Raw genomic sequence first — 23377 nt, 5'->3', positions numbered from 1 at the left:
ATAAAGGTTGGGAAACATTGCTGACAAAAGTAGAATGGTGCACAGTGGTTGAATTTCATAATACCATATATTTGAACATGTTCTAAGAAGCCAAGGAAACTGAATGATCAGAATTACAGAAACTGACAATACCTTTCTTTTTCCTGGTACACTTAATGGTGAGAGCTCTTACCAGCATGAATAGAGGCATACTAATGTCATGCATACTAATTAAATTTAAAATGAATTATTTAATTACATTTAAAAAGTAATACTCATAAAGGTTACACTTAAAACTAAGGATGAGCGAAGCAAAGGTGGCTGATAGAGTGGCCGTTTTACAATCAGGAACTATAAATGAGAAGAATAGAAAATTGCTATTTATGTTATGTAATTTTAGGAAAAAAATTCATTGGGGAATATCGGCCTTGAAATGATCTGTGATTGTTTTTTGGGGAATTTTATGTACTGAGTGACTACTCAAAAGTTGAGTACTCATATGGTATCGGTCTGGAAAAAAAGTTGTATAGAACATCCCTACTTAAAACATTTATTTCCAGAAGGCCAATTCCTACCTAATTTAGAAAATAAAAACCATTTTCTTCTCTGCAAAGGTGCAGTGGTTCTTCAGTGGTTAGCTCTTAGTGGTTCTCTAAGGTTTTTAAACAAAGTACCACCTCAAGAATAAACTTAGCTCTCCAAGTTTCACCATAATGACCAACATTTAAATACTATAGCACAGTAGGCCTCCATAAAAATGTGTTTATTTTCCCATCAACTTTTCACTGCTATCAACAATCATAAAATCCTTCATGTACCAGTTTGTGTTTTCATACACAGCTGGGATGCCAACAGTACATTTCAAGATTATACTCTATCTCTACACGCAAGAAATGTGTTGGTATCGGTCTGTCCAAGGGTTAAACTACATATAACAATTTCACATACTGTTGTGTGTGGGGAGAAAAAAAAAAACAGTCACCATAGAATATATAACAATTTGTCTATTCAGCATGTAAATTAGTACAAGAATGGCTCCTTAGCATGTGCCCAACATTTTTTTTATGCTCAATTATACTCATCAATCATGCTGATTATTATCGTTACCCAAGTAAAAAGATTAACATAAATCAGAAATAATTTTTGCCAGAATAAATGTAGAGATGAAACAACGTTCACTGGTTCATCAAGTTAATATAAATAAACAGATTCAATGCAATACATCACATATAAATTATAGACAAATACAACAGTTGTAATCAGTATACCATATGCCAAGTTGGAATTTTGCTCATGATGTAATAGGACATGATAAATATAGAAAACTGAACCAACTAAAGCCTTTTTTCTCTCTCTCTTTATGATGCTGTCCATGCCTATCACAAGCCGTTTTCACATGGTATGGATTTATGGAATATTAGCCTGTGCTTCTCAGGAAGAACCCACCAAGACCAGACAATAAATCATTCCATACCTATATACAGCAGTGTGACAAGAGCAGTTATCCTGATAAAGAGGTGTAGACACTGAGCCTTTGGTGGTAAACTTCACACTATGGTACGCCTCAGATACCACATCGGAAGATGGAAAATTCCTGGGTCCACTTCAGATTCTATCCTGCATCGGTCCCTTACACACAGGACAGAAAGCTGGGGAAATGTCGTCTTAGCTGGCCAGTGTGAAAGAGGCTGCAGTCTCTTACAACATAGTAAATCAGGAGCAAATCTTGAAATGATTTTTTTTTTTTTAAAGTAACTACAAGATTGTGCAGAATGAAATTGTTGTTTATCCTGCATTGATTGGGGGGTGAGGGGACCTCCCTAGTTTTCCCCGCTGTCCTTATCTGCCATCTAAAGCCTTGTCTCGAGCTATGACCGACTCATTAAACTTGATCATGAGTGTGGTGCCTTTGTGCCAGTGGGCAGTGACCTTGGCGGGGAAGCCACTATGTGTGAGGATGGCCTCCACGATGCCTGCAGTAAAGGCAGCACAGTTTAAGCTACTGTTCTCTTTGGGCACAGAGATGTAAGCGTTGATGAGGGGCTCCTTTTCTATGATGTAATAAGTCTTGTCATCATCATTGGCCTGCTCCAATTTGTCAGCTTCCTTCCCAAACAAAGACTTCCATACATTCACCTACAATGAAAAGAATGCACAACAAAGCAGTTTACCAATCCCAAAAATGTAATGAAAATAGTTAGACTTTGTTGCTTCCCAACTAGGGATATCACGATACCAGAAATGTAGTTGTTGATGCCGTTACCACTGAAATTCCACGATTCTCGATGTCATTTCAATACCACGGTAAAAATAGAAAATAAGCAATAAATTCCATGTACTTCAACATTCACTCCTTGATTAGAAGTGAACAACAAACAATGATACTGTGTGCTTAAACAGAACAATTGGCATGTAGCTTTAAAGCATTAAATTAAAATACTGTGCATGTACTAGCTAAGTACAGTAATAGCACATATAATGTATAACGCTTACAACAATCTACTCTGCCACAGTATTCAGAAGCGATTTGAAATTAGAGAGAGTCCTTATGACATAAGGGGTACAAGTGTCTACAAAAAAAATCAAAATAAGAACAAATATTAAGCAAATGTGTGTTTCTGTAAAAGGTGTGCATTTGTGGAATCATTTTCGTCATGACTTGAAAAGATGCAAGTCAATTGTTGAGTTTAAAAAAATGTTTCAAAGCAAAGTTCAAGAGCATTATTTAAATCAGACATGAGCTAGAACAATTGAATGAGAAATGTTATAAAAAAAATTTCAATGTACCATTGTGAGTGTAATGAACATTGTATATGTGAGTATGAGGATGTATTATTATTGGGTATGCCTAAGAAATTCATGTACCGTACATATGCTACTGACAATTGTACATATGGTAAAGTGAAATTGCCTACGTGAGCAGGATTACACATTTTCTTTTATTGTAATGTGTTAATTAACTGGATTTAATAATGAAATAAGTTAAAAGATACAAAGAATAAGGAGTAGGACTAGATAAGTTTTTAACCTCTTCCTACTCCCTTTGGACATGTAAACCATCACAAATAATTGCTGTGAGTTTCTTCTTTTAATTATTATTTACTATTTGTTTATATTTATATGTTATGTTTATATGTTCAATAAATAAACAAACAATAAGTACTAAACACTAAAATACTGTAAAATGAAAAATGCATCACAGTGAATGTAGCATTAAAAAATAAAAATCTCATACTGTGCTGCTTATTTACCAACCAGTTTCAGCACGGAGCCTCACACACACGCTCACAGACGCGCGCACACGCAAATGAACAAAATAACGAATAACGTTTGATATATTATTTTAGGATTGTTTAATGTTACTTTATGTGATTCAGTAAATTAGCTGCCCGGCAAAATTTCCTAACTTTATTATGCGGGACAGACGAGGCTGAACATAATGCTAATGTTACTTCGCCAAGCAAGTGGGGTCATCATACTAACGTTATTAGTTTAGATATGGACAACAATGCTAACACGAGAATTCAAATGCACTTGCCTTGAATTCTTTGTACAAGTCTGGATGTCCATGTTTCGCTAAGTTGGATGTGTTCCCCTTTCGTCTGGAAACGGTTTCGGCATCTCAATCCCTGCGCATCAACCTCAAATCCAAAGTCATACGCAACTTTTGGTGTTTTTCTTCTCAACTAATTGAGGGGCCGGTGCAGTTGAAGACGACGCAGACGTGCAGGCTACTTCCATGTTGCACGCATGTTGCTCTACTTCCTTGTTTTTTGTTGTTGTTGTTTTTGTTTTTTAGTTTTTTTTCTACTTCCTTGTTATTGTTCCAGCGGGAGGGTAGTCAAGTGACGTCATTAGACGTTAGGTGGGTTGCCAGATAAGCGCTCATATCCAACCCCCAAAACAGTTTACTTGCTTGCGTGAGTGAGCGCGTGTGGGATATAAAAAAACAAAAAACAAATAAAATACATATATTAAAAAAAAACATCCCCCAAAACAACACAAAAGATGTGGCCAGATATGCCACCTCGATACCAACGATACTTCGGGTATTGTAGAAAAGGCAGTACCGTCACATTTTCAGAATTTTGGCATCGACTTGGCACCGAAGTATCGGTTCTTGTGACAACTCTATTCCCAACTCTCGTAGCACGTAAATACAGTTTTGGACTCCTTTGAAAGTACAAACCTTGATGAACAGCAGCATGTTGAGCACTTTTGTCTCCCTCTTGCCATTCTTCTCCCTCAGCACCAGCACATCCAGCATGCCAGCTCCAACACTCTGGCCCATGTCAGCCAGGCGCGTTTGCAGTTCCGAAACAGAGTACACACGGCTCTGACAGTACTGGACCATCTCTGAGAACAGCAATGCAAACGCACTGACACTGACTTCAGTCTTGGGTCTAGTCAAGGGGCGCTCCAAGATGGTGGATTTCCCTCGAGTGAACCGGGTGTCCATTTTCTGATAAACACAGATGATTATGATGTGAGGATCTGCAATGTCTAAATGGAAAATGCAATTTAAAATACATACACTGCTAAAAAAAAAAAAAGTCAGGGATACTCATTGAAGTCAGGTGAAATTTCAGAATGAGCCTAAAACGCACCGCAACCTTTACAGGTTAACTTAAATTGCTCTTATCTTTACCTGTCTTTTAAACTTTTGATTGCACCCCAAGTTACAACTGTCCAATGTTTCAGCGGGTGTTTTATTCCCTTTAATTTTCAAGAACGTTCACATCTGAAACTTGCTGTGTGACTTTTTCTGTCCCCCTATTGTTCTGATGACACTTCATGACACCCAGTTACCACTCCTCTCTGAGAAGATCCTGTGAACTGTGAAGTCTCACAATGGTGAGGTGCTTATGATCATTTTGTAGACTTCATTACTTAGACTAGACTAGAGGTTAAATTAAATTAACCCGTAAAGAATTTTTTGAGTATTTTAGGTTCATCCTAAAAGTTCAATCAAAGCCAAATATAACTTCTTCTTCTATTTATTTTTTTGGTGAACAGTGAACGTCTACGAACAATTAATAAGAGAAAAACGTGGTTATTTAGCTAGTTGTAATTGTTTTTGCGCTCCTCTCAAATATATTCTTACAAAATTATTCTTGGGGATATCTTACTTCCTTCTAGTATAATGGCAAACTAACATTTTCCCTGGAAATCAATTACATTATTTGAGAAGCCTTTCAAGTGGTAATGATTTTAATCACACTTCGATTTTAGTTATACTTTCTATAACAGAATATTATGAACTGCGTTTTATATAATTGTTTATAATAGGTCATTCGAACGCTACTAACTGAGTGGTAGCTAGCTAGCTAGCTAGCTAGCTGTCGTTTCATAAAGAGGAAAAGGCATAACAGTTCTCTCAGGATTGGAACCACAAATCTCTATTATTTACTAGTAGCTCAACTATGAAATGGCGGTCAAATTGAATATGTCAGTGTAATGTGGAGGAGCAGTTTGGAAGCCAAACTAACCGTATTGTGCTGGATGTGTACGTTTCCTTCTTCGTCGCACTTGTCTTGTGACATTACCTCAGACATTATAAATTGTATACCGCCCCCTACAGTTCCGGCTTGAGACTGCAGCGCCAAAACAATACAAATTACATTTGCTTTAGAATTTCATGATGCCTGTTCGTTTTGCTTCTGTCCTGTCACGGCATCTAAAATGTCCCGAATGATCTTTCCAAGTACAAAGGTTTGAATCAAATTGAATTAGCATGCACTGGGAGATTATCATCACGAAATTGTCACCAGTTAGTTCCCTTAATACTTTTCTTTATTAAAAGAAAACTCCTGCCAACGACATAAGTGACGCGTAAAATAATCAAATGCTTTTCCACGAAATAACAGCTACGGCTATATATTCTGGGCATGCACTTTTTGCGACATTTTTGTGTGGTGTGCCACATCCATGAGATATTTTGCAGAGCCTTTGCTCAATAAAAGTTGGGATCTTGAGGGCCGATTACCAATCACTGTGGCGCATTAAAATAAATAAATAAATAAATACATAAATAAATAAATAACGAAGGTACTTTTTTTATCGTCTTGGCCTACCTCCTTACCTGTATCCACTTTTTGTGACATTTTTCTTTGGTGATTGTAAAAAAAAATGTGCCCTGAAAAACACTGATTTAGTCCACACTACCACACTATATGGGTTAATTATATTCTATTACAGTTGATGCCCTATTCTTGTAACATAAGAACATTTCAAACGTGTTTCAATAAAGCCCTACCATAAATAGACAACGTACAGCAAACTTAAAAAAAAAAAAATACAGTATTTGAAACAACATATAATTTTGCATTTGGCTTCAATTAGTCTAACTATAAATAGTTTACTTGATAATAACTCCACTTCCGGTAATGGCCACGAGGGTCCGCTAAAGGACCATTCAAAGCCTATTACTCGGGCATTCCGTTCCAATATTTAGCGAATTTAATGAGGGTGTCAAATTTTAAACTGGATACACCTGCTACTAAATTTGCATTGAATAAAATACAAGTGAGCCATTTTTAACAGCGTTTAAGCAAGCCAAACTAATAAATTGCACTACCACAATGGATAGTTTAACCTTCAATATCATTTAAATTTGTTCACGTAAATAATCCACTTAAGTATTTAAACTGCCCTACTATATACCGTAAACCAGTAAATGCCCTACTACACATTTGGGTATTTATTATTTTTTTTTAAAGGTAAATGTACAAAATAGGCCATGCATCCAATACTAATTTTCTTGCATGTAAGGTACGACTCGAGTAAAAACATTTAGAAGTGAAACTTAATAAACTTGGGAGGGGGACTCCAACTTCTCGTCACCTCCCAGTCGACGTTACGTACGCCGCCGCCGCCGCCGTGGCGTGCCTGCAAATCTAATAACATGGAGTCCTGTGCCTGGCGGCTGCAAGAAAGCCATGCAAAACATCTCAAAACAGTCTCCAGTGACACCTTAAGAGCAGATTCGAGCACGTAAGCAGCCAGGGGCTTGGAGCGAGCATCGTCTCCGGGGTGTCAAGCTTCTTGCTCGGTCTTCAACTATGTCGAGCGCCGCTTAGGCTGCGACTCCTTCCCCTGGATCCGCTAACCAGGCCGACATCAGTGAGTACTTTCCGGGTGAAATTGTAGCCGATGATTTTGTGGTTTTAAAAGGTACCGTGCATTGCGTCGTGGTTCAGATGACCTGACATGGAGCGATCAACAACACCGGCCACGTACTTGGTTTGAGCTAACGCGCAGCCAAGCAAAGCCGTTGCACCTTTTGACGTCTCGGCTATTTTCTTATTGACTCTAAAGGGACAGAGAGGACGCGGGCCTGCATATAAACGCCACATCTTTATGTAACCATTCGGGTATCCTGTCTCTTTTAAAAGAGCAGACATATTGTGAAAATGGGTCAGACAGGCCTATACAGCTGCTCTGCCGCTGCTGCTGCTGCTGCTGCTGGTGGGTGGGGGGGGGGATATACTGAGGACAGCTAAATCATGAACATTCTGCAACTCTGCATTGTCTCACATACCTGGTATTAACACACCAACTGTGTTTTGTCATGCAAGTGAATGCAATCAATGTTGGGTAATATATGAGGGTTGAAGGCACAAAAAGTAACTTACCACTTTTTTTTTTCTTCCTGTTTATATGTTTGCAGAAGACAAGGAGTGCACAATGTAGACAGTCTGCTCAATAGTGGGACTCCATACTGTTCTCTGGGGGGGATAATGGAGCCAGAAGGGCAACCCCTGACCCCAGGGACCAGCTATGTGCCCCAACCTTTGAACTCTGCACAAAACCCTGTCACCCCAGCCTTCCTTAATTGCACCTTACAGCAGGTAAAGCCCTCATGTCACTGTCACTCCTGTCATTTAAGGTTGGGGAAAATGGTGGGGCATGTCATAGGCCAGTGGTTCTCAAACCTTTTTTCAGACGTACCGCCTGTGAAATATTTATTCAGCCAAGCACCCCTTAACAAGCACAAAACATTTCTGATTGGGGGGGCTTGAAACCGAGTGCTGGGCCGTCATCGTCTGATTTATTACATTTTGGAACTCTATTTGTATTTATGTGATCTCTTGAACTATTTGGAAATAAATAAATAAGTAAAGATTCCTCCAGATTCAAAATATTATCAACATTAAGTGTCATCTTTTTTGGATCATAGTGTAGCTCTGTTCTGAAATGATTAACTGAATTTTAAATAAAGTTTTCCAGTGATTGACAGATGACATTTGACAAGGTGGGTCGAGCCATTCTGTATGGGGAAGATGCTGGATTTTTAGAATACTGAAATTGATAGCCTACTGAATAGGAAATTCATTCTATGAACTTATATTTTTCTGAAATATTCACATATACTATTAAAATCTATCCATTTTCTTGACCGCTTACTCTCACAAGGGTCGCAGGGTGTGCTGGAGCCTATCCCAGCTGGCTTTGGGCAGTAGGCATGGTCCACCCTGAATTGGTCGCCAGCCAATCGCAGGGTACACATAGACAACCAACCATCCGCACTCACAATCACACCTAGGGACAATTCAGTGTTCAATTAACCTGCCAAGCATGTCTTTGGAATGCGGGAGGAGACCGGAGTACCCGGAGAAGACCCACACAGGCACGGGGCGAACATGCAAACTCCACCCAGGAAGGCCGAAGCCTGGATTCGAACTTACGTCCTCAATACTGGGAGGCGGACGTGCTAACCACTCAAACACCGTACCGCCCTACTATTAAAATCTATTTTAAAATCTCACCTACCCCCTGGAGCACCTTCACTTAACACCAGGTGGTACAAATACCCCATTTTCTAACCACTGTCATAGACAATGTTATGAATCACACAGACAACATAAACAATATGTGATCTATAATAAAGGTTGACTGAAATACTACTACTTAGCAGCAGTATAAGCCACTGTTGTTGTAGCAAAGCTGTAATAATTGTAGGGTAGCATGGTAAGCTAGTGGTTAGCACATCTGCCACACAGTTTTGAGGTTCAAGGTTCAAATCTCCACTCCGGCCTTTCTTTGTAGAGTTTTCTTTTCTCCTTTTACTTGATTTGATTTGATTTCATTTATTTATTCATTTTTCCTTTCGGACAGCATTATGACAATCAAACATTTCATCATACAATTACAACATGTAATAACCGAAAAGAAAAAGGGCTGGCAGGAAGACGCATGAAGCTTATGAATTCCCGCCCCCATACTATACTAGGACACAGAAAATCAAGCAAACTGATAGTTAAAAGTCAAGACTTGTGTTAGTTTTACTTCCCCAGACCAAAAACATGCATATTAAGGTTCATTGAAAACTTTGACTGTAAATGATTATTTGTTTATAAGTTCCATATAATTGGCTGGCAAAAGTTGTATAAAATGCCATCAAAATAACAAGCGCATTCGAAATTGGATGGATCTCGCTTCAAATTCTGCCCTGGCTATACAAACCTGTTTCTATTTGCAACAATTGTAGATTACTAAAACAACAAATCTAAGTGTTGGTGTAGACTTTTGTATGGCACCGTAGAGCAACAGCTGCACTTGGATTATTTGTTCTTGTTGGACCACATATTTGTTGGTTGCTAGGCAGAACTTGTAAAGCACAATCCTTTGTGCCCCATAGTCCAGTGGGGAAAAATACATAGGCCAGTCACACCCACTAGGTGGTTTAAATAGAATACTGGGGACTGATGGTGTTTTTTTTTTTTTTTTTTTTTTTTTATGTAATCCATCCATCGATTTTCTGTACCAAATATTCTCATTAGGATTGTAAACTGGAACCAATCTCAACTAATTTGGGGCAAAATGTGGGTTATATCAGTTCACCAGTTGATCACATCAATCACTAAACTACTGTATCTTTAAAATACAATGTTTTTTTTAAGAGTAACGTCAACAAATCAGTTCCATTTTAACCTGCGATAGTGACTGCTTGATACATATATCGTATATATCTTGTATTCTTGTCTCCAGTCCTCACATTCTTCCGATGTGAGCGACGGCCCGACGTCTGCTAAAGGCTCACAAGGTCACGATGGAGATGAGGGTCCCGAGCAGACCGAGGGCTCTGAGCACAGCGCAGACCCAGCGAGGAGTGCACAGAGGAGATTCAGGTCCTCAGCCTTTCCTTCCTCCCTGAGCTGGGACTCTGACTCGGAGAAAGAAACACTTAATGGTAACACATCACTTTTCATATCCTGTAAACATTTTGCAACTTTGTAGTCAAGAACAATTCAGTCATTATCATTGTCGTCTTCTTATTGTTTTAAATGTGATTCAGTCTTCTTGTAAACAAAAGTCTCTTAGTTCTCCCTCTATGTCTCAGCCATTTTATAAGACAATGTAACTGTGGATTTTAACTGTTTGGCTGTGAAGTGATTGTTTCTGTGGTTTGTGTGTGCTGTTATACGTCAGAGGAGGAGCTGCAGCATTTTTCTAACCCTCATGGTCTGGCTGCTCACAGCCCAGGATCTCCTTCCTCTGGACCCAGGTGAGGAAGGTGGTACTGTGGTGTACTGTAATATAAGCTAAAACTGTTTTTACACAAGGATTTTGTAAAATGGCCTCATCAGAGCAGTAAATGAATGTCTGGCAATGATCCGGCTTACACAGACCTGAAAGGGAGGGATGTTCATTTGATTTCACAGTGAGAAAACTACCTGAAATCAGTTAGAAACATGAAAATATCAATGCCAGCATCTGGTGTGACATATAAATAATTGTTGGACAGTGACACTCTGTTGTCCCGCCATCACAACATTCTCCATATATATGGGAATCATCATGACCAGTGTTGCCGGTAACGCGTTACTAACTAAGTAACGCGTTACTCAAAAAAGTTGCTTTCTAAAGTAACTAATAGTCTAACGCGTTACTTTATTCTACAAAGTAGTCTGATTAAAGTTACTGTCCAGAGAATCAATGCGTTACTCCACATTTTCATGAAGAAGGCAAACTATCTGACTGTTGTAACAGTCACAAACAACTACTGCTAACTACGAAGATGAGGCAGAAGTCATTGATCACCACACTGAATTCAGCCATGGTCTGGTCATGAATGGTTTGCACATTCAAAACAAAAGTGATGATACTTTTACTACTAGTTTTATTAACCAACAGGCACACAACACAACAAAAAAAGTGTGTATTATGGACCATAAAAGTGGTAAAAAAAAATAATTTATTTCCATCCTCAACTGGTCCGTGAAGCATTATGGGATGAGGTCGTCTCCGCCCTCTCGCCAGGGGGAGTGACGTCAGACAAGTTACGTTTTCAGTAGGGGTGGAACAAAAAAACGATTCGACCGAACCATCGTTCGTCAAGGGGAGCTAAACGACCGTATCGGTTGCGAGTGAGGCTTTATGGTTTTCATAACAATAGCAAGAGTTCTGCGCCGTGCTCTACTTGTTTTGTTTACATTTCAGTAGCATCACCATTCAAGCTACTTCCGTGTTTCCGTGCTCGCGACACGGCGCGCGCGCGCGCAACGAGTGAAAACATACAAATGGAGACAGTTAGCAGAAGCCGGTGCCGTACATCTCGGTATTTCCCATGGCTATCGAGTCCTCTCGGTGCACTCGGCGTTGGTACTGCGCGCGAGCCAAAAAGAATAACTCCCGTGACGATCCAATGCATGGATTCAAACAACACAGGTATGTCCCACAGCCAACACACCAGCTAAGCTAAAAGCACACTGCAAGTATCTCATTTCTCAGTTTGTGGCTCCCTGTCAATGTCTACAACTAGCATGAGCAGCAGATAGGAGAACTGAGACGTGCCCGCGATTACGACAGCCCAAAAAACAAAATATAAACAGTAGTGATTCTGTGGTCATCATCGTGTCTCAGATTAAAAAAACAAAAAAAGATGTCATACATTAACCAAAAATGAAAGTGATGACAAAAGAAAAAAAAATTGTTAAATACAAAAATTGTTGATTAAAAAGGGAAATGAACTTTTGGAAATATTTTTGCATATATTAAGTGGTTAAAATGTGTTTGATAGATTTATTGTTCCATAAGGTGGCTTCATATTTCTTTTGGCTGGACGGTAGGTTTATTTCATGTCTTAAATTTATGTTTCTGAAATACTTCACAATGTGCAAATATTCTGTTTAATTGTGTTGGTGTCTGTCTAAAGGTTAAATATTTATATTTAACATTAAATTATCAACCTTTTGTTTTCCTGATCCTTATTTTGAAGAGAAAAAACAAACAAACCAAAAAACAATTATAACTGTCAATAACTACTAATAAATATTTAAACTGATACATGTGTACACACTGGAATAGCGGAACAAACAAACAATAGAGGAATTTAGGGGATTTTCATTTTCAACCTGGATAGATTTTTATTTTTTGTTTTATAAAAAGTATTTACGTTACAAGAAGTCAAGAGAGACTGCCTATTTTGTTTTTCATAAAAAAACCCTTTATTTTCATGTTAAAAATGCACTTTCAATAAAGTATTTGGAACTCCGTTTCTACTGCATTATTTTTATGTTGAGATGGTGTTATCGGCAGCTGCTGAAAGTAACTAAAAAAGTAACTTTTAATCTAACTTAGTTACTTTTAAAATCAAGTAATCAGTAACGCAATTTAGTTACTTTTAAAACCAAGTAATCAGTAAAGTAACTAAGTTACTTTTTTCAAGGTAACTGTGGCAACACTGATCATGACTCAATTACTCATGCTGAAGCCGAAATATTGGTGAAATCACTTGAACGCCCGGCATTCTATGCTTGTGCTGCTTATACAGAATCGCGACTCAGGAAGAAAGGGATGAATCCCGATTTGAACAGGTTATGTTAAAAAGACAGTGGGACCTATTCGCTAAAGGTTTGCGTCGCCTTTGCACCGCACTAACCGGCAAAAATGGAACAATTAGGGAGCACCTTATTCACTAAACACGCGCAGATGGGGAAATCCGTCACTAAGTGCTCTGCCAAACAGATTGCGTCACAGTGCGCCGGTGTTATTTGCGTATGTAAATTGGTAATTTGCATACATTTGACGCAAAATATGCCCACCCCAATGCAAATGAGACTCATTGATATGCAGCGTCTAATTTACTAACGCCAGCGCAAATAGCCACACCGCGTTTGCGTGACGCAAATAACGTTTTTGGAAAGCATGTATTAACCTGACGCACCTCGATCTCCGGCAGTGCATGCCATTTGCAGCACAACATGCGCGGCCGATCACGCAGAGAGGAGAGAAAGAGAGAGAGACGGGGAAATATTTCCGTGTTAGTTTAGTACACATAACGTAACCCGGGCTGATCGGCAATGGCAGGGAGGCATTTTACGATCATTCTTACGTGCCAGATGCATACTGTACGCCCACGCCAACCTCTGAAAATATATTTTTAAAAAACGATCGCACCAATAATTTGTATTTTATGAATGAATGACGTAGTTGTGATCCTCTCTGCTCTGTACGGCGCTCTAAACGCTTACTCTCGGTCTAACCTCGCTTTCTGATAATGTCATCTTTCTCGCAACTGTGACTATAACAACCATGTTGTTGGCGCAAATCCGTTGCTATGTGTGGTAAATCAGGTGCACATTTTCTCCAAGCTGTCAGTTTTGTGGGCGTTTGCGCCGGTATATGATTAGAGCAATATCCTTAGTGAATAGGTGGGTAACTGGACGCAGACTGCGGGTGCAGTTGTGGTGCAATATTTCATGCTATTACCGGACGCAGCACATTCTTAGTGAATATGCCCCAGTGTGTAGAATTTATGGCCCTCTAGGGGTGAACTAATAGAATGCAAGAATTTTGAAGCAAGCGCACTACAGTGCCTCAGAGAGACCACACTTCAGAAGCGTCTTACCAGTTCCTACCAATTAATATAGGAATGAGCGAGCAGGTGAGGATCCCGGCAAGCAGGAACTAGCATGAGTGGCTCAGAGCAGCTAGCGGAGAACTAGACTTACAATTATAAAATACAAATGTACGTAGATGTGGTAGAACATATATATATTTTTGCATATTAATTAAATTAGTGTTTGTTTGTTAGCGTGAATATCTTTACCAGATAAAAATGCACGTAGCGCCTCTCGCTGTTCAAATAACAAGGAAACGGTGAGTAATTCTGCGAGAACAGAATTAATTGCAGCATCCATTCGTCTGTTAGGTTTGTTTGTTCCCCCCCCAACCATTGGTACTTATTGGTTTCATCCTGCCCTAAACAACGCCGACGACTGGGCCGACCTAAAACAAACGTTTCAGCGGGGCCTGTACAAGATATATTCTTCAGAGTGTGTGAACTCACAAATACCGTGAGAATTCATCTTGCGAGAGCAAGGTTAGCTGTGCAGGTTTTGTCATTATTATTGATACTTAGCTTCATGTTTTTTCCCCAGGGAATGAGATCTCATTGATTATTAATGTTCATACACACTGCCGAATCAAATGAAGGACAATGAATTTTCAGTTTGAGCTACTGAACACAGGAAAAAAAATGCTACTGCCACCTGTGGCCAAAAAAAAAGAAACTGCACACACCCTTCTCCATGTACACGAACAAATACAAGTATATATAAAAAATAAAAAAGCTTTTGTGAAGATATTTTTTGGGCAAATTGTTACAAAGTGCAGCTCTTAAGGACTAAGATAAGTCCCAAATATTGGCATTTAGGTTCAAGTCTGGACTCTGTGGTGGCCAGTCCATGTGTGAAAAAGTCTCATCCTCCCTGAACTACCCGTTCACTATTTTACCCTTGTGATTCAGGGTATTGGGTCATTTATAGTGTTGTGGTTCGCTCCCAGACATTTTTTTCTGTTGGCATGGGATTGAGTCCCATTTAATGACCAATGGGATTAGTCCACAGTGGAGTCTGCTTTTCACTTGAAAACATTTGGGATATGTGCCATGTGGTGACTGAGCACAACAAGTGGTAGATAGAAAATGGACAGATGGAATCCCTTTTTTTTTTTAAGCACAGTTCAATCGGAAAAAGCAAACATCCATTGATGGGCGAAGAACCTGCTCATCCATTCAAGTGGTCAGTTGACCTAATTTTAAGGACATAATGTTGTTGAACCTGAAACTGACCAAAGGCATGCCAATCACCATGAAACATAGCCAATTTGTACTCACCAGTTCACATGATGTTTTCCCATTGCTGCAGAATTAAATATAGCTAGCTAATTGAAGCATTTCCCCTAATTGTCTCCCCACTGAGTTATTTTCTTAAAGGGATACTTGACTTATTTAACCATTTTTGGCAGTCAAACATTAATATTTTGCCTATAATAAATTTGATAGTTTCATTATTTTTCATTTACAATTAGTACCTTTTTAAAACACATTTTGCAACTTGCTGTCGACTGAAAATGACATCACAAGGGCTCAGGTAACCAATCACAGCTCAGCTTGTGAATGTCACATGACCACACCTAGAAAACAGGTGAGCTATGATTGGTTACTTGACCCCTTGTGATGTCATTTTCAGTCGACAGCAAGTTGCAAAATGTGTTATTAAAGGTACTAATTGTACGTAAAAAATAATGAAAGTATCAAATTAATTACAGACAAAATAATAACTTTTTATTGTTATAATGGGCTAAATAAGTGAAGTGTCCCTTTATGGTCATACACTATACTGTAGAATGCTTTGTCTTTTTGAGTTCTCATCACATTGTGTGTGGGGCAATACATTGATTTTGTTATTTACATAATACTGTATTCAGTCACAATTATCCAAGGTTACTTTTCCAATCTCATTTATCTTTTCAAATAAAATTATCACTATTCTAAGTTTGTTTTGTATTTTTTATATTGCTGTGGACAATCCCTGAGTTGTTTTTGTATAGTCACTGATCTCCCCACTTGGTCATTTAAAGTGATTGACTTCACCAACACCTGATACATATTAATCTAATCTCTGTAGTAATTATTAAATTGCAGACGTCTATGTATACTATATACTCATAGTGTGTGTGTATATGTATATACACTATACATATATGCACATACTAAGAGTATATATCTATATAATATATACAGTATATTTATATACAGTGTGTGTGTTCTTTTGGGCACTGTCCAGAGTTGACCTTGAGGATGACAAAGAACCTGGAAAATTGCAGCACTTGGAGCTTGAGGCTGGTCTGTGTGTCTCTGGGGAGGTGTGCAAGGAAAGTGAAGAAAGCACAAAAAAAGAAGAACCAAATACATCTCAGCTTGGCCCAACAGAATGTAAGAACCCACATAGCAGAAGAAAATCTGTTTTCCACACTTTTCTGCAGGGCTCTTTTTCATTCACAACTTTTGGTTCACAGTAGGAGGTAGCCATGACTGTACCGTATCTGTGGGAGCTGAGGTCGCCCTCTGCAAAATCAAACCAAATGATGCTTGCCAGATGGAGGAGGACACAGACAAAAGGGAGGGAGAGATAAGCCGAGAGGGAAAAGATACCAAGGTGCACGAGATGGATGTGTACACCTTTACAGGAGACTCTGAACCTGAGAGTCCCTCTCCTGGCCCATGGGCTCACACTACACTCATCCAGAGGTGCAGAAAGAAGAGAGTCCTACTCAGGCCCTTCACTGAAACCTTACTACACGCATCTCCTGAGGCTGCTACACAATCAAGTGGGAGTCCTGAAAGATCACTACATGCTGAATTGGCACCTCCGGGTCAAAGTGGAGGATCAGACCATTTTGAGGATTTTGGGAAGGGATTGGTCGAAGATCCAATCATGATGAGAGATGGAGAAGAAAAAGCAGATGAGCACGAAGACTGTAATCTTGAGCATGGTACAGATATTTTCACTTGTGTGGAATGTAGCATATACTTCAACAAACAGGTCCACCTAAAAGAGCACATGATTGAGCACCGACAAACAGGTGACGAAGCTTCGGAACGTTTTCAGTGTACCGAGTGCGGATGGGACCTGCCGGATTCTGTCGTACTAGCCGACCACCAAAAAAGGCACCAGGAATCCCGTGTCAAGATCCTGGCAGAAATCGAGAAACTGAATACGAATGAGAAGGCAAAAGAAAGACCAGACACTATAAAACACGAAAGCCCACAAAATATGAGTCCGGTTCCTACTCCCGGCAAGGTGTCAGACACTTGTCCACTGTACCAGGCTGCAGTTTCAAAATCAGACAGTGAACATGTGGCTCTGGAATCAAACACACCTCAAAGTCCTTCCGGTTCTTTTGGGACCACATTCCAACCCCAGGCTGTCTTGTACCGCCGCCGCTTTGTTTGCACTCAATGTAACTTCAGCACAAGAACCTCCCAGGCACTTGCTAATCACACCAAGACACACATGAGAAAAAAATCCACTTTAGTATTTAAGTCCAGCTCCTCCTCTCCTGATCCCCCGTCATGTTCATCTCCTCTTGGCTCAAGTCACTCCATAACAAAGTGTCAGAGAAAACAGGCTCACTCTGGACTGGACTCCATCTGCAGTGGACAGGCTGATTCTGAGTCCAGCCATTCGTTTTATGATTGTGTTTCAAAGCCCGTATTAGATTCCCACGACTCTATATCCCTGCCCAACCCGTGTCAAACCAAAGGCCGCCAAGGAATTGACACCTCCGAGAACGATGTGGCAACCCAGGTAGTCCTTGGAAGTAATAAGAACAGGAGGTTCAGTAGGAGGGCAAAGCTTGGGTCTAGACCAAATGAAGACGAGTTTCCGGGGAATGAGGGGGATGGGAACGAGAGCCCTGAGATTGATCCTGAGAAGGTTGGGGTGAAAGGGCGCACCAGAGCTAGATCTAATCCAGGTGAGGCTCAAAGAAATACCACAATGAAATATTTAAAACCTCAACTGTACCCTTGTTTTCTCTTTTTATGCAGATGATTGTCCAGAGCAGCTGAGTGCTGCAATATCTCCCCAGATGAGGAATAGTTTTAAAGAGAAAGATGAGCAAGAAGATGAGATTGGCAGTAAGGTTTTTGTTTTGAGGAGAAGCAACCGGATTGCTGCTCCCCTTACAGAAATTGAGAGTGATGAGGGTGATGACGACGACATTGACGAAGAGCGTGTGCGACGTTTGCTGTCCGGGGACATCTTAGATGATGTCGAAGATGAGATGGATGAGGTCTCAGAGGCTCTGAAGAGCGTGGAAAGGAAATGCCCCTACTGCCCCGATCGATTCCATAACGGCATTGGCCTCGCCAATCACGTGAGGGGCCACCTGAACCGGGTGGGCGTCAGCTACAATGTCCGCCACTTCATCTCGCCAGAGGAGGTCAACGCTATTGAGAAGCGCTTTTCCTATCAGAAGAAGAAGAAAAAAGGTCAGCATCTTTTAAATTGTTAAAGTGAATTCACAAAACTCATCAAGATGTTGTTTATTTTTTATTGGAAAGGAAGTCCAGCAGACACGAAGCAAACGTAAGACACTATTGTAAGCATGCTATAATATACAGATTTTTATGGTAAGATTGTGTCTCCTAAAATGGCAAATTCCATAAAACTGCGATCTCTTACGAAGAATAATATGATGAAAACCGTATAAAGCAGGGGTCTCAAACTCATGGCTGTTGGACCATTTGTGGCTCACAGGATGAAATCTTTCAGCCCATGGCTTGACATCAAAATTTGTTAGTTTGTTGTTGTTGTTGTTGTTGTTGTGTTTTTTTTTTTTTTTTGTAGGTTTCTGAAGTGGCACAAATTGTAAGGAGAAAATTTTCTGTCACCAACTCAGTCCGAGTCAAACCTGAAGAGAAAATCTGGGCACAAAACCGGCTAATTTCAAGAAAAACTGAGACACGACGTTTTTTTTTTTTTTTTTTTTTTTTTTTTTTTTTTTTTTTTTTTTTTTTTTTTGTTAAGCACAGGAACACTCCGACATGTCTTGAATACATAGAGAAACTTATGATGCTCAGGAAATATTAATGTTATTACTCAGCTTACATACTGAGGAGTATGTTAAGTACCAGGAGCCTCATGTACAAAGCTTTTGCACTCTAAAAAGAGAATTATTGAACCAATTTAGGATTACAAATTGTTGACCAACATAAAAAAATTGCTTCAATTGGTAGCATACAATTAAATGAATCCAAAGTGAATATATTAAGTTTAATTATTAGTAGTGCTGTCAAACGATTAAAATTTTTAATCTGATTAATCACACTTTTAAATTTTGATTAATCACGATTAATCAGCTAAATTACTCACGTATTTGCGTAATGTAAAATAAATACAAAATACCGTAATATTTTGACATTAAGGCATTTTATTATCTGAATGTCATTTGCAAACATTGCTTAAATGCATGTACGCAATTGCATGCATGCGTGTATTGCTCAAAACGTAACAGCTTCATATCAATTGGGTGCAATTCAGCAATTATTAATTAAACGCAAATTACTTTTGTTTTATCTAAAGTCCCGTCGGGGTGTTTTCTAAAGCGAAATTTACCACTGAGCACACCAACTGGAGTCACTCCGCTCATTTTGGAACAACAGGCGACCTGCGCAGCCTTCAATGTAACCATCCACGGTTACGTTAAGGTTTAAGTGCAATCCAAAAAAATAGTGCGATTAATCTGCGTTATGTGATTAATTTGACATTTTTCTGTGATTAATTAATCTATTAACGCTTTAACTTTGACAGCCCTAATTATTAGTTCATTAAACCTATATTTATTTGAATTAAATTAATCCAAAGTGAATGTATTGAGTTTAATGAACTCACAATTAATGAATTCTAAGCAAATATATTAAGTTTAATTAATTATTAGTTCATTAAACTTATATCTACTTGAATTCAACTACTCCAAAATTAATCCAAATATATAAAGTTTAATGAATTCCTAATTAATTAAATTTAATATATTCACTTTGGATTAACTTAATTCAATCGTGTCTTTTAAGCTTTTTTTTTTTTTGGGTGAACAATTCAATTTGTAATCTTAATTTCAAATTGCTTCAACAATTCTCTTTTAGAGTGTGTGGTTTTCATGCGGAATTACGACGTACGACTGAATCCATTTAAACATCACACGCACAAAAAAAATCCAGATGTAAGAATTTGTAACTGTGCACACATGAATCCAAGCACAATCCTTTCATACATCTCAATCGGTGCAGAAATGTTGGCTTGCCAAACCCCTCCCTCTCCACGGCACTATATAAAAATGCAAATTAGTGGCAGGGCCTGCTGGTGGGAATAATCGCTCTGCATGATCACATTATCAAGCCATGAGTTGCCGCTGCAAAAAAAGAGAAACTTCACAAAATGTGAGCTGAAGACCCTGGTAAATGAAGTTGAGGTCCAGAAAGCTGTTATTTTCAGCATGCTGTCCTCTGGAATCAATAACAAGCCCCGTGATGAAAATCTTCCGCGATATGTCGGGATGAATATATGGTGGATGAACGTGCATGTTAAAGCAGTTTGTTGTTTAAAATCAACGAGGCTCCTGTAGAGTCAAATTAAGTGTACATGGAGTTATACGACACGTCTCATACATAGACAATGCTGTATATGTTCGGGCCCTAATTTACATGCATGTCTTTGAATGTGTGAGGAAACTGGATGATAGACTTTTTTTTTTTTTTTTTTTTTCTTCTTTTTCAGAAATGTTATTTCAGATGATAACAGGAAGTGGTTGTATACATTTGCATATTCAGTCACATATCTGAAGCAGCACCTTTTTTTCCCCTCTCTCCACAGTGGCTAACTTTGATCCAACCACGTTCAGTGTGATGCACTGCGAGTTCTGTAGCGCTGGCTTTGACACTCGCGCCGGCCTGTCGAGCCATGCCCGGGCGCACCTCCGAGACTTTGGCATCACAAACTGGGATGTTACCATCTCGCCGATCCACATTCTAAGAAAATTGTTCTCCAGCAGACCGGACCTTGTAATCCCCACAGCTCCGCCACGGAGCCCTGTCTCTGTTCAGGATGATGATGATGATGATGAAGAAGAAGACGAGGACGAGGAGGACGGGATCATTGAGGTTAAAATGGAGGGGGAAACAAGTGAGAGGAGGATAGCTTCAGCTGCTTCTCCTGTTTCTGAGTCGTCTCCATCTCCTGGACCTTTGAATGAGGAGGAGGATGTTAAAGAAGGTACGTTTTATGGTTCAAATTCATTGTAGGCCAAAGTACAGCATGGTGGCCTCAGCTCATTGTAAGACAGTTTGAGTGATTGTCAACTCGGACTTTTTGTGCTGTTTGTTCTGCATACTCGTTGGGATCGTCTCTTTGTCAGTCCCAAAATACGCATGTGAGGTTAGCTGATGAAAAGCTCTAAGCTGGATGCACATAGCGATTACACTAAAGCCCAATTCATACTGGCTGCGGAACGGACATGGTGAGTTTTCCGTACGGCGGCTGTGCAGACGCCGCAAGGATAGACCGCATTCAAGTCTACGTGTTAAATCACACCAGCTGTGGTGTGGTGCGGAACGACTGCGGCAATGCGGAAGGTTTCCGCAAGCGTTCTATTTTTTCGGATCCCGCATGCGGAATTTCATGAAGCTGAAGAAATTACACGAGCCGGACAGGAAGTTGGGCGTCTCACATCAAGGTAAAGCCGGTATATTTCAAAATAAAACCGTTTGCCAACTTTTTTTGGGGGGGGGGGGGGGGCAACATAGCTACATAGCATGAAACGAGTCGGACATTCAAGTAAAAAAAATTGCTCAGAATAAATTAAACATGACAAAATAACACTATTTAAACACAAAACTTACTTACCCATGGACGGTAGAACAGCCATGGTAGTCAGCCATGGTGGAAGTCCCAGAAATATTGTCTACAAAGCCTATCGATGTGACAACAGGCAGGCGTGGCTATTGTTTACAAATAGGACTCTATAGGCCCTTCCAGTGTGACGTCACTTTGAAGTGCGCCTCTAGCGGCGGGGGGCAGTGCGTCAATGCGAGTGAATTAGAAAATAGGTCTCAAACAGTTGATAAATCAGCTACCAATGCTATGGGTGAACTTGTGCGCGGCCAACGGATGCTCTAATGGCTTAAAGACAGATGAGAGCGTTCTTTCGGCTGCCGGCAGCGATTCTAAACCCTGCGAAAGACAGTGAGGAGTAAAAGACTAGCACAGTGGCTAGCGTGAAACTACGACGCAACTTTTTTTTGTAGCTAGCGGCTCCAAATGACTGGTTTCAATGATTCACAGTAATGTAGTGTCCTACTCTGGACATTTTTTGTGACACATTTATCCCACCTTTTAACGAAAACGCTTGCCGAAAATCAAGCTCTCTACATTCATTTATTATGGGATGTTTGCCCCCCCGGGAGCTGCAGTGGGAGCTAAGCAGTAACGTCAGCTGGAAGGGTCTATGTACACGGTTGTTATTGCGTGAACTACACGTGATCTTGTGGTCTATCGGGAGCAGATTTCCGGACACGCAATGCACGCGGTGTGAATTGCAGTCCTTGCAGAAGCCGTACAGAAAACGCACCGCGTCCTTTCCGCAGCCTGTGTGAATTGGGCTTCATGCAGTATTTGTATAATAATGCTTATTTACTTAAACACCAGAATTTTTCTTCATGCTTTTGATTGGTGCTAAGAACAAGCAGCTGAGACGTAAGAGTCCCACAGAGATCATTCTGACATGTACTAAACAATTTGCAAGAAATTCAGTAGCTCCTTTGTTGTTGCTTTTGTCCTCTTGCTGACCACTTTTCTTCCCGTCTTTCCATCAATTGTGCATGGCGGGGCGTCCAGTTTGATTATGTCACTGTTGCGCTATTTGGTTCTGCTTGACGAGGACTGGCTTCACTGTTTTCTATGGTATGTTTAATATTATTATGTTGTTTTTAGTTGAGTTGTACAGGTTATACTGCTGGTCACATTAATGGTGCAAAATTTTGGGAATTTTTTGCTCGTGGTTTCATTTTCTTTATCACAAAAAAAAAAGGTATTTGAAACAATAGGTGGGGGGTAGACTTTTTATATCCATTGACAGTAGTTGAATTTTCCATAGGTGTGAATGTGAATGATTTATTATATGTAGGTTTACCATGCTTGACTGCCAAACTGTCTAGGATGTACTCACTAATGGATGAGTGTTTTCTTCATCTCCTGAGTTTATTGAATGTTTCTTGGGTTAAATGGCTTCCTCCCTCAGGAACTGAAGATTGTGAAGCTGGATTTACAGTGCATATATAGCGACACAATTATGAATTATTTGCTCTTCAGCCACACAATTTGGATATATTGTACATTATGGCAGTATAAATGAACCAAAAAAACATGCACACGTAGAATCTTCTGAATGAAGTCTGAGTAGCACCATTTCCAAATGCATATAAATATGTATAATCTGTGCTGTCTAAATTGCACAGATTTGCCTTGTTTCCTCAGTCTTGTCAAATGATATTGAAGGGCTTGTTTACTACTAGGGCCATCAGAGTTGGCCTTTAGCTGTGTTTAGTTGTGGG

At 39.7% G+C, this 23377-nt stretch overlaps 2 protein-coding genes across 7 annotated transcripts in view; one reads left to right on the top strand and one right to left on the bottom strand.

The window, feature by feature from the left end:
* Nucleotides 1-726: 726 nt before the first annotated feature.
* On the bottom strand, nt 727-7260 carry trappc5 (trafficking protein particle complex subunit 5). 2 transcript variants are annotated; one of them, XM_077500017.1, is made up of 3 exons: nt 6952-7260; nt 4169-4441; nt 727-2115 (listed from the first exon to the last, which is right to left on the bottom strand). In XM_077500017.1, exons 2-3 carry the CDS (start codon nt 4436-4438, stop codon nt 1819-1821), a joined length of 567 nt encoding a protein of 188 aa, XP_077356143.1. In that variant the 5' UTR covers nt 4439-4441; nt 6952-7260; the 3' UTR covers nt 727-1818. The 2 variants fall into 2 exon arrangements, with proteins under 2 accessions (XP_077356143.1, XP_077356134.1); XM_077500008.1 differs by lacking the exon at nt 6952-7260 and adding an exon at nt 5469-5597.
* Nucleotides 6543-23377, top strand: part of wizb (WIZ zinc finger b) — a 46765-nt gene continuing 29930 nt past the window's right edge. Inside the window, exons 1-8 of one of the 5 annotated variants that reach the window (XM_077499971.1) lie at nt 6543-7101; nt 7652-7829; nt 9970-10171; nt 10411-10486; nt 16053-16201; nt 16285-17745; nt 17819-18262; nt 20643-21041. In XM_077499971.1, the coding sequence (XP_077356097.1) occupies nt 7719-7829; nt 9970-10171; nt 10411-10486; nt 16053-16201; nt 16285-17745; nt 17819-18262; nt 20643-21041 (2842 nt within the window). In that variant the 5' untranslated portion in view covers nt 6543-7101; nt 7652-7718. Of the gene's footprint in view, nt 7102-7648; nt 7830-9969; nt 10172-10410; nt 10487-11533; nt 11650-16052; nt 16202-16284; nt 17746-17818; nt 18263-20642; nt 21042-23377 lie in introns of those variants that run through there. The other 4 variants (XM_077499961.1, XM_077499994.1, XM_077499987.1 and 1 more) reach the window with 4 other exon arrangements.

Source organism: Festucalex cinctus, chromosome 1, assembly GCF_051991245.1.
Source record: "Festucalex cinctus isolate MCC-2025b chromosome 1, RoL_Fcin_1.0, whole genome shotgun sequence".
Classification (NCBI taxonomy): Eukaryota; Metazoa; Chordata; class Actinopteri; order Syngnathiformes; family Syngnathidae; genus Festucalex; species Festucalex cinctus.
The sequence above is the reverse complement of the archived record's forward strand: the minus strand, read 5'-3'. Positions and strand labels throughout refer to the sequence as shown.

Bases quoted from the DNA above. Each gene is read 5' to 3' on its own strand.
- trappc5 (XM_077500008.1), bottom strand. From the start codon at position 5,534: ATGTCTGAGGTAATGTCACAAGACAAGTGCGACGAAGAAGGAAACGTA. The intron at 4,442-5,468 runs GTTAGTTTGGCT...TGTGTTTATCAG, and splicing joins TACACATCCAGCACAATACG to AAAATGGACACCCGGTTCAC. The intron at 2,116-4,168 runs GTTTGTACTTTC...TTTTCATTGTAG, and splicing joins ACATGCTGCTGTTCATCAAG to GTGAATGTATGGAAGTCTTT.